Source organism: Hippopotamus amphibius, chromosome 5 (assembly GCF_030028045.1).
Source record: "Hippopotamus amphibius kiboko isolate mHipAmp2 chromosome 5, mHipAmp2.hap2, whole genome shotgun sequence".
NCBI lineage: Eukaryota > Metazoa > Chordata > Mammalia > Artiodactyla > Hippopotamidae > Hippopotamus > Hippopotamus amphibius.
Genome location: NC_080190.1, coordinates 18,915,649 through 18,928,901, shown reverse-complemented (window position 1 = coordinate 18,928,901; position 13,253 = coordinate 18,915,649). Strand labels below are relative to the sequence as shown.

At 37.7% G+C, this 13,253-nt stretch overlaps 1 protein-coding gene across 5 annotated transcripts in view; it reads left to right on the top strand.

Annotated features, from left to right (window-relative positions):
• Positions 1-13,253, top strand: part of VTI1A (vesicle transport through interaction with t-SNAREs 1A) — a 343,251-nt gene that overhangs the window by 203,833 nt on the left and 126,165 nt on the right. For 4 of the 5 annotated variants that reach the window (XM_057734145.1, XM_057734147.1, XM_057734148.1 and 1 more), the window contains exons 6-7: positions 1,520-1,590; positions 2,278-2,339. In XM_057734145.1, the coding sequence (XP_057590128.1) occupies positions 1,520-1,590; positions 2,278-2,339 (133 nt within the window). Of the gene's footprint in view, positions 1-1,519; positions 1,591-2,277; positions 2,351-13,253 lie in introns of all 5 variants that reach the window. The other variant, XM_057734150.1, reaches the window with a different exon arrangement.

Here is a 13,253-nt window from a genome sequence, read left to right as displayed (position 1 = left end):
CATTAAAATGGAAAGTAACGAGTAAGAAATTAAAAGAGAATTCTGTTTCCAACAAATGCGTGGTATTTCCCTGTTAAGACCAGGGCATGTGCACTCTTGCCAATATCTCTTTGGCCAGATGGGGTTAGTACTTTGGATGCTGAGATATTTCCCAGGAGACAAGGAAACTGAGGGAGTGACTTACAACTCCTGAAAAGACCTGAGCTCTTTACCTCTTGCTCCATTGATTCCTTCAGTAACAGACTGTAGATCCATTCAGAAACGTTCCCCCCGCAGTGAACCTGATGGAAATGTGGATCTGTTATCTGCATTCCGATGCTGCTTTCTCCAGGGTCACACATGATATGCTTTGAGAGTAGGAATAGACCACAAACCTTTCACATACTTCATTTTTTGCTTTATTTTATTCTCTCATTGCCTTATTCCTTCCATGAATACTTACTGGAAGCATTATGCTGGTGACAAAACACAATGCTAATAACCTATTTCCTATTTGTTTGAGATTTTATATATATATATATATATATACACCCTCAATCTTGATAGAAGATATTATATAAATAGGATTTTGCTGAACTTATTACAGTATTGATGGTGTTCATAGATATTAGAGATTTCCAAGTTAAAAGTGAATTAAAATTGCTATATTACATTAATTAAAGGAATTCAGTGCAATGGTAATACCTAATAGAATGACAAAATTGAATATTTTAATCATTATGCAAAAAAAGAAAAACACAACTCTAGTTGTGTTCCTACTTCTCCATTATTGGTGTCATCTTCCTCTTTCATGATGCCTTCACTGGGATCCACATATCTTATCCAATTTTACCTTAAGGATAAATTGTATGGAGTTAGTAAGAAAAACCTAACGTCAATCTGAGAGGAGATATTATACTGTGAACGTATCAGTAGTATCCTGGGAAGAATTTTCAGTTTGTATAGGTGTTAAAAATGTAAGTTATGTTATTGTACTTAAGCAATTCTTATTATTTGGATCTCGTATCCCTTTTTTGATGTGCCATGAAATATGAACTCTAATGTAGCATTTGTCCTTTAACTGCTAAATAATCACTATCAGCACAGAAGTTCATGGGTGGAAGGGCTTGGTCTTGGTTACTGGCCATGTCCCCAGCACTTACACCTGGAACACAGAGTAGGGCCTCAGTGATTATTCACTGAGTACATTGATTCTCAGGTTCTATACAATTACATGCATTTGTGTGGTACCCTATAGCTTTCAAAACATTTTTAGTTAGGTTATCTCATTTGACTATAACAACAATTTTGTGACGAAGATAGGACAGATTTTTTTTTTTCCAATGAATAAAATTGCAGTTCAAGTGGATTATGGAAGACCTAGGTTAGGAGGATGTTGGGGTCATAATGGTCCATTATTTTTTTGTATCGATCATGAGCATTCAATAAACTCAGTATCTGTTGTCCCTTCAGTACTTCTCAAGTTTTTATCATTTGCACCCAAAGTCGTCTTTCCTTACTCAGATTTTCTTGTCCATAGAACAAATTGGCCAGGAGATGTTGGAAAACCTGAGTCATGACAGAGAAAAGATACAGAGAGCACGTGAAAGAGTAAGTAGAATTGGTACAGTCTTTTCGCAAATTCAGTAAATGATAAGACAGAAAATAAAAGGTCTTGAGCATGTGCATAGACCGTAACAATTACACTGGTGTAAGCATATATAAAAATGGCTAGGGTGAAAGAGGGATATAAAGTCGGGGAGGGGGGAAAGAGTGTGGGATAGAGAAAGGATAAGCTGACTCTTTCTCCCTCTATCCTGGAATGCCCCCAGGTAGATATTTTATTTAGTGCCATTGCTAAGAAGAAGATCACTGAGGGAGATTTGGGAGTATGTCAGGTCTTTCAGAGTGAAAGCTAAAAATATTGATCTCATCTTCCCTCAATTCATTTTGCTTCCATTTGTATCTTTAGGACTGTATACTTTCATAAGATGGAGATATTAATTAATTACCAGATACATATTAAACTTTGTCAGCCTGTGAGCATTTGCTTTTATATCCAGTTCAAGTATCCAGTTTAAAACTCCAGGAATTATCTATTACCTGTAATTTTCTAAATCTCAGACTTCTCGGAGATTGTGTAGGGATCAAAAAAGTATTTTAAAGTATTTAAGCATTTTTTATGAATTGGATTTTCCATCATGAAAGAAAATTATTGTTTGCCAGTGCACTTTAAAAATAATCTAATTGCCTGAAGTTTTGTTTTGTTCTGTTTTAATGCTGCCTTTCTCCTCCTAGCTTCGGGAAACAGATGCTAACTTGGGGAAAAGCTCCAGGGTTCTGACAGGGATGTTACGAAGGTAAGAGCCAGGTAGGGACCTATTTTCCACTCTCTCTCTTCCTTTTTTTAAGTATATTTTTCATCTCGTTGCAACCAGGCATTTTCCAGGCATGCAAGCTTCTGCTCTTAGTACCCTGTGTCAAGGCCCTTTTGAAATGACAGAGGACTGATATTAACTCTTGTTTGGACAGGGACACACACTGAGTAACTTAGATTAGAGAGAAGGTTTGAGCTAGGGGGGTTACCTCAAGCTATGGAAAAAATTAGGGTTAGACATGAAGTATTTTTTCATAGCCTGAGGAAGGCCCCATGGCAGGAGCAGACTGATTTTATTTTCTGTTTTGGTAGCCTCCTTGCTGTAGAGGGAATGATGGCCTGTGGTATCAGTTGCACACTTGGTATTAGCTTTGCCCTCTGTTGCTTTATTTTCACTTCTTTTTTAAGAGACTCCGTTTGAGGAAACATTGCGATTTTATGTATACTTAAAAATGATTTTTTAAATTTAAAGAATATCTGAATAATCTGAAGTCACATGTGCGAGCAAACAAATGTTAATGTTTTATATGTGAGACTAACCTTTGACTAATGGAAGATATTCCAGAAAGTATGTGAAAGTAAATGAATGACTGTAGGTAACATTCTACTTTCTGTAATTTTGGAGGGGAGTGAGAAACGTTTTCATTGTTCTGAAAATTGGAGTCATTGTTGACTTAGGTATATTCAGCATGGAATTATTGCATTCAGAATCTACCAAATAAGACTATCATCTAGCATAACTTTCAGTTTGGAACTGTGGATGGAAATGTGAATGAGGAATGTTGAGAATCACCTCTAGAATAGCTTAATTGGAATTTTGAAAAGAGAATCTTGTTTACCATTGATGCTATAGTGGCAGCTATTTGAAAATAACGTCTTCTCTGATCATGTATCCATATATAATAATTTGCTAAAAGCATGTTTGCTGTGTTAGAGATCGATTGCATAAGAATCAATCAAAGGTACGGTTGCCTAGTCTTGTAGAGGCGAATGTGGCCAATGTGATTTCTCTATCAGGCTGATCAGGAACAAGGTTAAGTTTCTGGCACACTTTCACACGCCCCTCCTTTTCCTACACCTGCAGTCCCAATTCAGAACTATAAACCACCAAATTCTCTGATTAAGGGTAATATGTAAACGACCTAGAAAAACTCAAAATCCACAGAGAAGTGGCAATTGAAAGGAATGCTTCAGTGCCTATAAACAATAAAAAAGAAAAAAAGGGAAAAATTCTCTATCGCATCCCAGGGAGGGCCCCTGCAATGTGAGCTGCAACGAATATTCTGCATATGTCTCCATTTTGTCAAATCTCATTAAAGAGTCCTCCCGCTTTATGTCAATTGAGCTGTCCAGAAATCATTCATCATTTTTAGTGTAAAAAAAAATCATGTGGTTATTTAAATAATATCATATTAATGTTAAAGTTCAGCTGTCATTTAATGATATGACTTAATCAGATGTAGCATTTAGGAAAAATAGTTTATCCGGGCTCTGCATGGCTTTCAGGTTGGCAGATTCAAATAAGGATTTATGGGTTTCTAAACCAATGTATTTCTGTCCACGTTTCTGCTTGATGTACCTCACCCTTTTGTGCAGGACACTGCAGTCATTTCAACAAATAAAGCATCTCCTCATATTGCGTTTGAATAAATTTGCAAGTCATTTAGAGAGGGTGAAGCACAAACAACTTCTGTAACCTTTGACTGGGCTTTCTTTAGAAAAATCATACTAACAGGGTTGTTTCATAAGTCTACAGAAGAAAATTACTCTGCTGAAATCTACTTGGGGTTCTCTTTGTAGGCAAACTGAGTCCATCACTGACTCATCTCCTTTTGGGCTCTGTCTAGAGTGTGAACTGAAATAGAAATCCCCAGATGGACGTCACCTTGCTGTGTCTGAGCCAAGGAAGCTCTTAAGTCCACCTGTGCACACTGGTAACTGTGTTTTTCACTAAGCACAACTGGGGTCTTGGTATCAGCCAAGGTATCTGGGTACTTTTAATCAGTGCTATAACCTGGGTCTTCAGGAACCAAATGCAGATGGTGGGTTTGGTTTAGTTTCTAATTACAGTCCCACATGATATACAATTTATTTTGGACTTGGGAAAAGGCAAAAATATTTTACCAACTTCTTCACTTCATTATTTTTTATTATTCCCTGGAAAACCAGTCTCTAGAGAAGTGGAACCAGGGTTTATGTTTCTACTAGGAAGTCTTCTGTTTACTGCTCTGATTTTGCTTCCTCTGTTACATCCCTCCCATTCTCCTGGCATTCACTTCCAGCACTGGTGGGGTTATATTTCAGAAAGAGAAGTCATGTTCTCTTACCAAAATTACACAGCTACATCGTGTGTCAACAGGTGCTTCTGATTTAAGAAAAGGTATAGCATTAAATGCTGTGCTCACTGTATAAATGTATAAATGTATATAAGAAATGAATGTCCTCTTTGTGCAGGGTAGGTGTTTACTTGCATATAACATAAGCTTATTTATTTTCATATGATAAATTCTTTATGACTAAGGATAGTTAAATATTCTACAATATACCAAACCAAGGAATTATTTTATTTAAAAGAAATATTGCTGGTTATTTTTAGTTTTTTAAACTTAGGTTGTTTTTAAATTTGTAAAATGAACAGAAATGGTATATCATGGCCCCTCATTTGAGTCATTTTGCTAATATTGATTAGTCTATTGTGAAGACAGGTGAAACCAGCATTCCATCAGTGCCAAAGTTTGTACATAAATCCATATGATTTTCTGTAAGAGTAACCAGAGGTGGATAGGAAAATAAAAATGAGTAGGTGGCAGCCACTACCATTTATGCTTTTTAATCTTCTACTAATTTCAAATAAGGTAAAAAAAAAAGTACATTTCCTTCCTTCCCCTGTTCCTTCCTTCCCCCTTCCCTCCTTCCTTCCCCCATTCCTTCCTTCCTTCCTTCCTTCCTTCCTTTCTTCCTTCCTTCCTTCCTTCCTCCCTTGTTTTCTCTTTATTCACTTCCTCAGTAAACATTTCATGCCTGAATACAATGACTTGGGGCTCCTCAGATGAAACTAGTTTGATCCTCGCCTTCAGAGTACTCCAGTCTAGTAGAGAATATGTGCATATAAGGTGGTTTAGGGATTCATAAAATCATCTCATTCTCAAGGAAGCTATGGAAGATTCTGCAACTCCAGTTAATCCTTACTGGTCATTAAAAAGGGTGCCAGGAAAACAAATAACCAGTAGAAAGTATGATTTAAATAGCCATACAACCGATAAATTTGACAAAAATAGAGAAGTGGAAGATGACTTACGGAATCATAAGTTTTGAAAGAAACTAAACTATGCAGAAAATATTGAGACATATCTAGTGAGAGCGCAGTTGATTCAATCCAAATAAATATTCTTCATGTAACTATAGTGTATTACCAAGAGAAAGAAAACGAAGGAAAAAAAGTCCACTCAAAATTATATTAGCAAAATTTGACATCAGAATGGAGATATAGCTGATTTCCTGGAAAGTAATTTTTCTTCTGTCTTGACATAAAATGAAGAGCTACCTGGGGACAAACTCTTCATTTCCTGACTCTGTAGAGAGAGTTTTAAATAAGGTGGTATTCAGATAATAATGAAAATGGTCATGAAACAAATAACCATTCATGTGGTGATCGGGGTTAAAAAAAAATGGATTTTTCGTTGACTTCCACAAAATTAGACTGTCATAGTTGGTTGTCTTAAGGTGCCTCAGGTAGCACCGAGAGGCTTAAATGTTGCTCTCTGTGTATTTGCCTGTATATGCGTGTTTGTGTGTATATTTCTTGCTTTACATTTGACTGGAAGGATCCAACAGTGCCAGCAGTCAGTGAAAATGAAAGTAGAAATTTTCAAGATTTTTAGTCAGAAAAACAAAGGCCATTGTGATTGTATTTTTCTGCCTCTGAAGAGTGAATAATTTATCAGTAATTGTATGTTTGTTTCTAAAAGTATCTAAAGGATTCCTTAGACATGTAACAGAGTTATAATTGAGATCTCCATTGGCATAATTTTAGAGGACATGTTACAAATTCACGTTGGCCCATTGACCAGCATGTATATGCTGGCAAAAGGCTTATGAAAGGAAATGGCCTATGTAATATTTTTTTTTTAAAAAAACCGTTTTTCTGTATGAGTATCTTTTTTTAAAAATTTTATTTATTTATTTATTATTTTGGGGGGTACACCAAGTTCAATCATCTGTTTTTATACACATATCCCCATATTCCCTCCCTTCCTCGACTCCCCCCACCTCGAGTCCCCCCCACCCTCCCCGTCCCAGTCCTCTCTTAATATCAAATAAATTTCTCTCTCCTGCACACTACCAATATTTGCCACTAGTACTAGTATTTACACACACACACACACACAGTATCAGGATGTTTCCTAGAAAAAGTGAATTCTGTTTATCCTTCCATCATGTATGAAGTAACTTTCTTCAGCATATAGCTGTTGAGAGGTGTTTTGTAACTAATCTATAACATAAACAAAGCAGGTGGGATTACATGCAGTTGACGTAGCTACCACTATATATACATTTTTAATTGCAATATAATTGATTTATTATATTAGTTTCAGGTATACTACATAGTGATGCAATATTTTTATATGTTACAAAATGATTACCACAAATATAGTTACCATCTGTCACCATACAAAATGATTATAATATTACTGACTATATTCTCCATGCTGTATACTACATCCACATGACTTATTTATTTATTTTATAACTGGAATAACTTAATCCCCTTACTAGTTAATACGTGTATTTTTGTTAGAGCTGCTTCTGAGCGCATCTGGGGAATAATTGCTGCCTATCATTGTGATCACATTTTACATTTTCAACATGGTTTTTTGCTTTGGTAGAATGACAGGTAAAAACATCTGGAAAACTTAAATGTACTGTCAGAATGATTCCTAAGGGGAAATATATCACAAATACCAATGCAGTTTCTATAAGCAATAGAAATATGATTTTTTAAACAAACTTATTCTTAAAGAAATATGCTATGACTAAATGTTTTTAATCTTCTTTAAAAATTCATCCCTGCCCCCCATTTTGCCCAGGTGGCATTTTGTTATATTTTAATTGTTCTCATTACAATGTCTGAAAATTCAGCAGTAGAGAGTTTTCAAGACTTGTGAGAAAAATGTCCTTGAGAATTTACTCTCAATTTTTACACACTGAAAAGTACCTTACATTTAGATTTTTCACTTTTTTCTGGTTTTTGCTTTTCTCTCTTTATGTCATTTCTCTCCCTTGGCCTGTTTTTACTAGCGATGAACATGGGCCCTGACCTGAAATTAGTACAGCAAAATCTTAACCTCTAACATATGCTTCAGCTTTTAATCAAGTGCTTATTCTTTCAGAACAAAATGATTCAGTTTGCTGCAGATTCTTTAGCCTTAAGAGGTTTAGGTTCTAAGCTTAGAATAACGCTACAAAGAGAAAATTATGTTTTAAAAATCCTGGTCTTTTTTGTGTGAGTAAATTTATTACCATACACTTGACTAGCTGCTTTCGTCCTATGACCCCTTCAAGGCTGACATGGGTCATGTTTTTACCAAACTAAAGAACAGCTTTAGATTTCTTTATATATGTTTCTCTTGAATAACGTTCTTATAGCTTTAAACGTAGAACTTTGGTCTTGTGTTAGACATTCGAATACAGCATCTGAAGTTTTCTGTCACTGATAACTCTACTAGCTGCCTTAGGTGTTTGTCTGACCCTAACCATACTTTACGCACTTCAGATCTTATCCTTAAGAACCCTGTGAAGGAAGCATCGTATCTCCGTTTTACACGTGAGAATAACAACGTTTAGTGAAGTAAAGTATCCACAGTCGTATATGTAGAAATGTACAGAATTAGAACATGAACTTAGCTCTCTCTTTTTGAACGCACTACACAAGAGGTTCTTGGAGTCAGTTTTCACTAATGAGTAGTGAAATGAGAAGAGTTAAAACAAGCTGGTGAGTTTTCATTGTGCAAATTGTTAGTTATCTGCTCTCTTTGTCATGATTCCATTTCTTCTGTAAAATAACTGTGGTAGTGAACAATTTCCTTAAAACAGTTGATTGTTACGGCAAATGGAAAAGGAAATCCTTGGAAGCACTAAACATTGGCACTCAGTTCCCGCACCTACCCCCCAGTTTACTGGTCTGGGAAATTCAGAATTTTAGGAGCCATTATTCTACACCACGCTGTATCTTTTAATAACAAAAACCACTGCTACTTATGCGCTCCCTGATACCTCCTAGGTCGCAGTCACTGTTCTAGGCACTCGCTACACATTATCTTGTTTCATCTTCGTGACACCTCTGTAAGGCAGATCCCATTACTCCCATTTTAAGAAATAAGGAACTTCTGTGAAACATCCTCCAGCTCTACAGAAGCGGTCTACCTCCCAGAGCCTGTTTTCCCCGCTGTGCTGGACGGCTACCCTTCTTCTGTGGAGAAGTAGTAGCCTCACAGAGTCAGACAGCCATTCTGGATTGTCCTTGAAAACAATGAACAAGCCCTTACTAGATCCCGCTATTTCGGACAGGCTGAGGGTGCTGGGTCTGGTCTGTGTAGACACGGAAGCTGCTGTGTACCAGTGGAGTCCCCAGTGAGCGTGTTTTTATGGAGTCCTTTAAAATCACTTTATTTTTGAGCCAGGACTGTGTGACATTAATCAGAACCAACAACAACGTGTGGGGGGGAGTCTAGCATCTTCCTTACCTCTAGTGTTTGACACGTATCACTGTTAGGAAATTTTATTTTTCTATGTAATTTTGTATCACCTGGAGCCTTATCCTCTTCGGAGAAAACAATCCCAGTTTTGTCTGATTATTCACAATGAAATTTCTGTGTATTTATCAAAAGGCATATGGTTTTAGTGGATAAGAGGTAGGGTCTGGAGTTGCGCTGGCTCAGCCACTTTCTGGCTATTAATTTTTGGCAAGAATCTCACTCTCTATGCCTTGGTTTCCATGTCTGTAAAACGGAGATGACCATGGTCCCTACCTCATAAATTCTTATTAGGGTTAAATGAGTCCGTACGTGAAAAGTACACACAACGGTGCCTCGTACAAAATAACGTTTCAGTAAATGTCAAAATGTTGATTGTTATCAACATTTGCTTTAAAAAAAAAAAAGCCTGAAAGCAAAGTCAAAATGTTAATTAATAATTTCTTGAGGTTGGTGAATTTTAAATGGATGTTTTTAAATTTTCCCTTTTTTTCACTCCCAGATTTCCACAGCAATTTTTATAAAATTTAAAATTAATAATAATAATAAAATCCCATCCTTGCCTCATGTCCCTGTACTGGCACCACCACTCTCCCTCTCTACTCCGTGACCCCCACTCAGTGATGCAGTTTGAACTATCCCAGAGTACTTGAGTACTGCTCAGAGCAGAGAGGTCCTTCAGGCTCAGTCCTTCCCGAACGAGATTCCTTCGCTCTCATTGGACAATTTAGGGCAGGGAGCCTCCTAGTCGGTCTCTGACTCTTCTTCCCCTTGCATGCCCTACTAAATATTATTGGCCAGTTTATCTTCCAAAGTGCAAAACTAGTACCGTTTCCTTCCTGCTTAGAAACCTCCCGAGGTTCCCCATTGCCTGCTGACACGTGAACTCCTAGTTTAATCCCCAAGGTCTTCCAGGGAACATTCTAGCTTTGTTCGCTGCTACTCCCTCTGGATAGACCTTGGGTCCCTACCACAATTAACGACGTCTCATCTCCAAAGCCCACCTTAACTCTCCACTAATTCTATACCTTTGCTTTTTCTCATACTTCTATCTGGAATATTCTCCTTTTCTCACCTGTACTAGTCAGGAATCCTCTGGATGCAAGTGACAAAAACCCAGATGCAACTGGCTATAAACAAAAGAAGGAAATAATTGTAACATGTAACTAAATAGTTCAAGGGCAGAAGCAACTTCAAACATAATGCAATCTAAGGGTTCAAACAATGTCATCACAACTGGGTGTTGCTCTTTCCATCTCTCATCTCAGTTCTCTTGTGTGTGTTTCCATCCTTCCTCAAGGTTTCTCCCTGTGGAGGCAAAGCTATTGCAGCCCTCTCCGTGACACTTATTGAATCTAGCCATTTTGTTTGCCCCAAAAGCCACAGCATGGAGTCTTATTGGTTCTGGGTGGCTCTGGTGTGTAAAATCCCATTAATCTTCAATCTGGTATTTTAGACCTGAAACTTCAGGCAGGGGATGTTCACACAAACTGAGAAAAGTTCCCTCAGAAAAATCCAGGGCTTTTACTAGAAAGGGGACTAGATCCTGGGTGGGCAAAAACAACAAATGTTATCTTCAGAATGTTTCAGGTGAACTTTTATCTATACTCTGGATCTCAGGTGAAATACCACTCTCTTCATCAAGCCTTCATCAGCCTCCCAGCCAGAAACAATCCGTCTTTCCTCTGATCTTTCAGGGTAGTTTGTACTTCTCGCAAGGCACTAATGTCTTCGGCTTTGCGTTGTGTGTATTGTAGTTAGTTATTAACAACCATGTCTCAGTTTTCTTCTAGACCTTTTTCATCCCCTCCTTCACCCCCTAAGGGATTTTACATGGTTCCCCACAATATCACGCAACCAGCTGAAATAAATAGGGGAGTATATGCAAGTAAAAGAGAAAGCAAAGCCAGGAATCACTTTACTACCCCCAAAGCATGGACTTTCAACAAATGCCTGTACAGATATCCAGACAGGTGGAAAATGTCCTACCTGTAAGCAAAGCAGGAGACACAATCAGAGGATCCACAGTGTTAGATAAAATGAAACTAGCCTTTAGTTGAGGCCAAGCATAGCATTTCATGCCGCTGAGACTGGCCTTGATACACTGGTTTCTGGGAGGGGGCAGCAGGTCTTGTGTCATGTCGCTGACCTGAGAGGGATGGGGAGTTTCCGTGTGACCAGTTGTCTTCAGGGCCCTCGGGTGTGGACCGTAAGCTGCTGACGGTCCGGAGGCTTATGGCATTTAGCGCTGGGCCGTGCGCCTCAGGCCTGGGCCTGGACAATGAATGATCTTTGGAAGAATAGCTAAGAATAGTTTCAAAGTTGCTAAGTTCTTGGATATAATTTAGTTGAAACCCTGCAGATTTTTATCTGTTGCCCTTTGGCTACAATGTAAACATGTTCTTTCAAAGATAAAATGAGTAACTTCACAGTAACAGAATATTTTTGTCCATTATTTAATCACAATAGAAAAGCATCTTATATTTTCCTTGGTTTTGAGCCACAATTTGACCTAATTCACGAATTACCTTTCTTTTATGATTTTTCCTTTTTTCCCCAGGAAACATGTCATTCTTTAATGCAATGTAGACTATGAAGGGAGCACGTCACCTTCACCCTCAACACTTTCTTTGAATGCAGCCTTGAGCTGTTAACTGGAAGCAGGGAGCCCTCGGCCTTCCTTATAAACAAGGAATGGAGCCCTCGGCCCCCCTTGTAAAGGGCTATTTATTAACATATACCATCACCAAACAACATTTTACAATTCCAGGCCCCTACACCATTACACCACTGTCTGCTCCATTGTAAGCTGAGGGAGGCCTTTGGCCATCTGTTTCATTAAGTACCAGAGGCAGTGAACAATATCTGAACTTTATAAAGCGAGTGTCCGGGCTTCCCGCTTCACAAATCTCCCCCTTCCTCTTCTGCTGCCACTGCCGCCACCACCACCACCACCACCACTGCCGCCACCATATTTTTTTTGTTTGAACGCTCACATTGTAAATTAGTGTATTCACACATCAATTTTAAAAGGCTCGCTGTGTTATAAGATGGGACAAAGCGAGCTCAGTAACAGCCCGTGCACAGTGCAGGTGGTCGAGCTAGCTGCTCCCCAGATCAAAAGTCAAACAACTGTGAATCTTCTTTTGAAAGTGCAGTTAGGGAGACAAGGCGAGGCTTATCTGCACAAACAAGAATGAGTTATAGATATACATCGCAAATGCAGGAGGACAAAAAGGGGTTTCATAATCTTGCAGGATAAGAAAACCTTCTAATGCTGACGATTCTGAGGGCATCTCTGGAATATGTAGCTCCTTTTTGTTTGTTTGTTTCTTTCTTTCTTTCCTTTTTTTTTTTTTTTTTTGTAAAATTAGCCTTTTGTTGTGTGGCAATTGGTAATTATTATTTATGCTTTGGTGCTGTTCCTAAAGTAGCTAAGATTTTTTTTTAAGCCACCTTGGGGGCAGGAAATAGCTCCTTTTCATGGTTGTATTTTATTTTTCAGCAGCATTTAAGGACAGACTCCTATTTATACCACACAAGCAGTTTTGTCTGTTGTAAACAAAGTAAGTGGCTGGGAATTGTGCTTTCCCAGAAATGTTTTCCAGGGAAGCCATAATAGGAAACAACTGTGTACATCTTGAGATTTTTTTTTTTTTTTTTTTGTCATCTAGGTATTAAGAAAGAATTCTTTGCATTCATGGGGGGAAAAAAAGAAAGAAAGAAAACACTGTTTATAAAGAAAGGTATTCAGTATCCAGAAGTGTAATTAAAATATTTCTTAAACTGCAAAAGTTGACCACTTTGCTAGTTTTAATTGAGGTTTTCTTTCTTTTTTTTAATTGTCTCTAAAATTTTTTGACAAGGTAGTAGCTGAAATGACAGGAGGCATATTCTTTTTTTAACCTCAATATCTTATTTAAAAAATTAGTGACTTCTTTTGTAAAATTATGTGAAGAACTTTGGAACTCAAGTATGAATATCAATGGGGAAAATGCAACAATGGTAAATTTTATGAAAACTTTTAAAAGAGGGTTAAAGAGGCTTGGAATTATGAAAAAATAGCATAGTTTCTTATACAGGTATAGTTTACATAGGAGCAAGTCACTCAACCTTCCATCTTCTGTTATCATAATGATTTTATG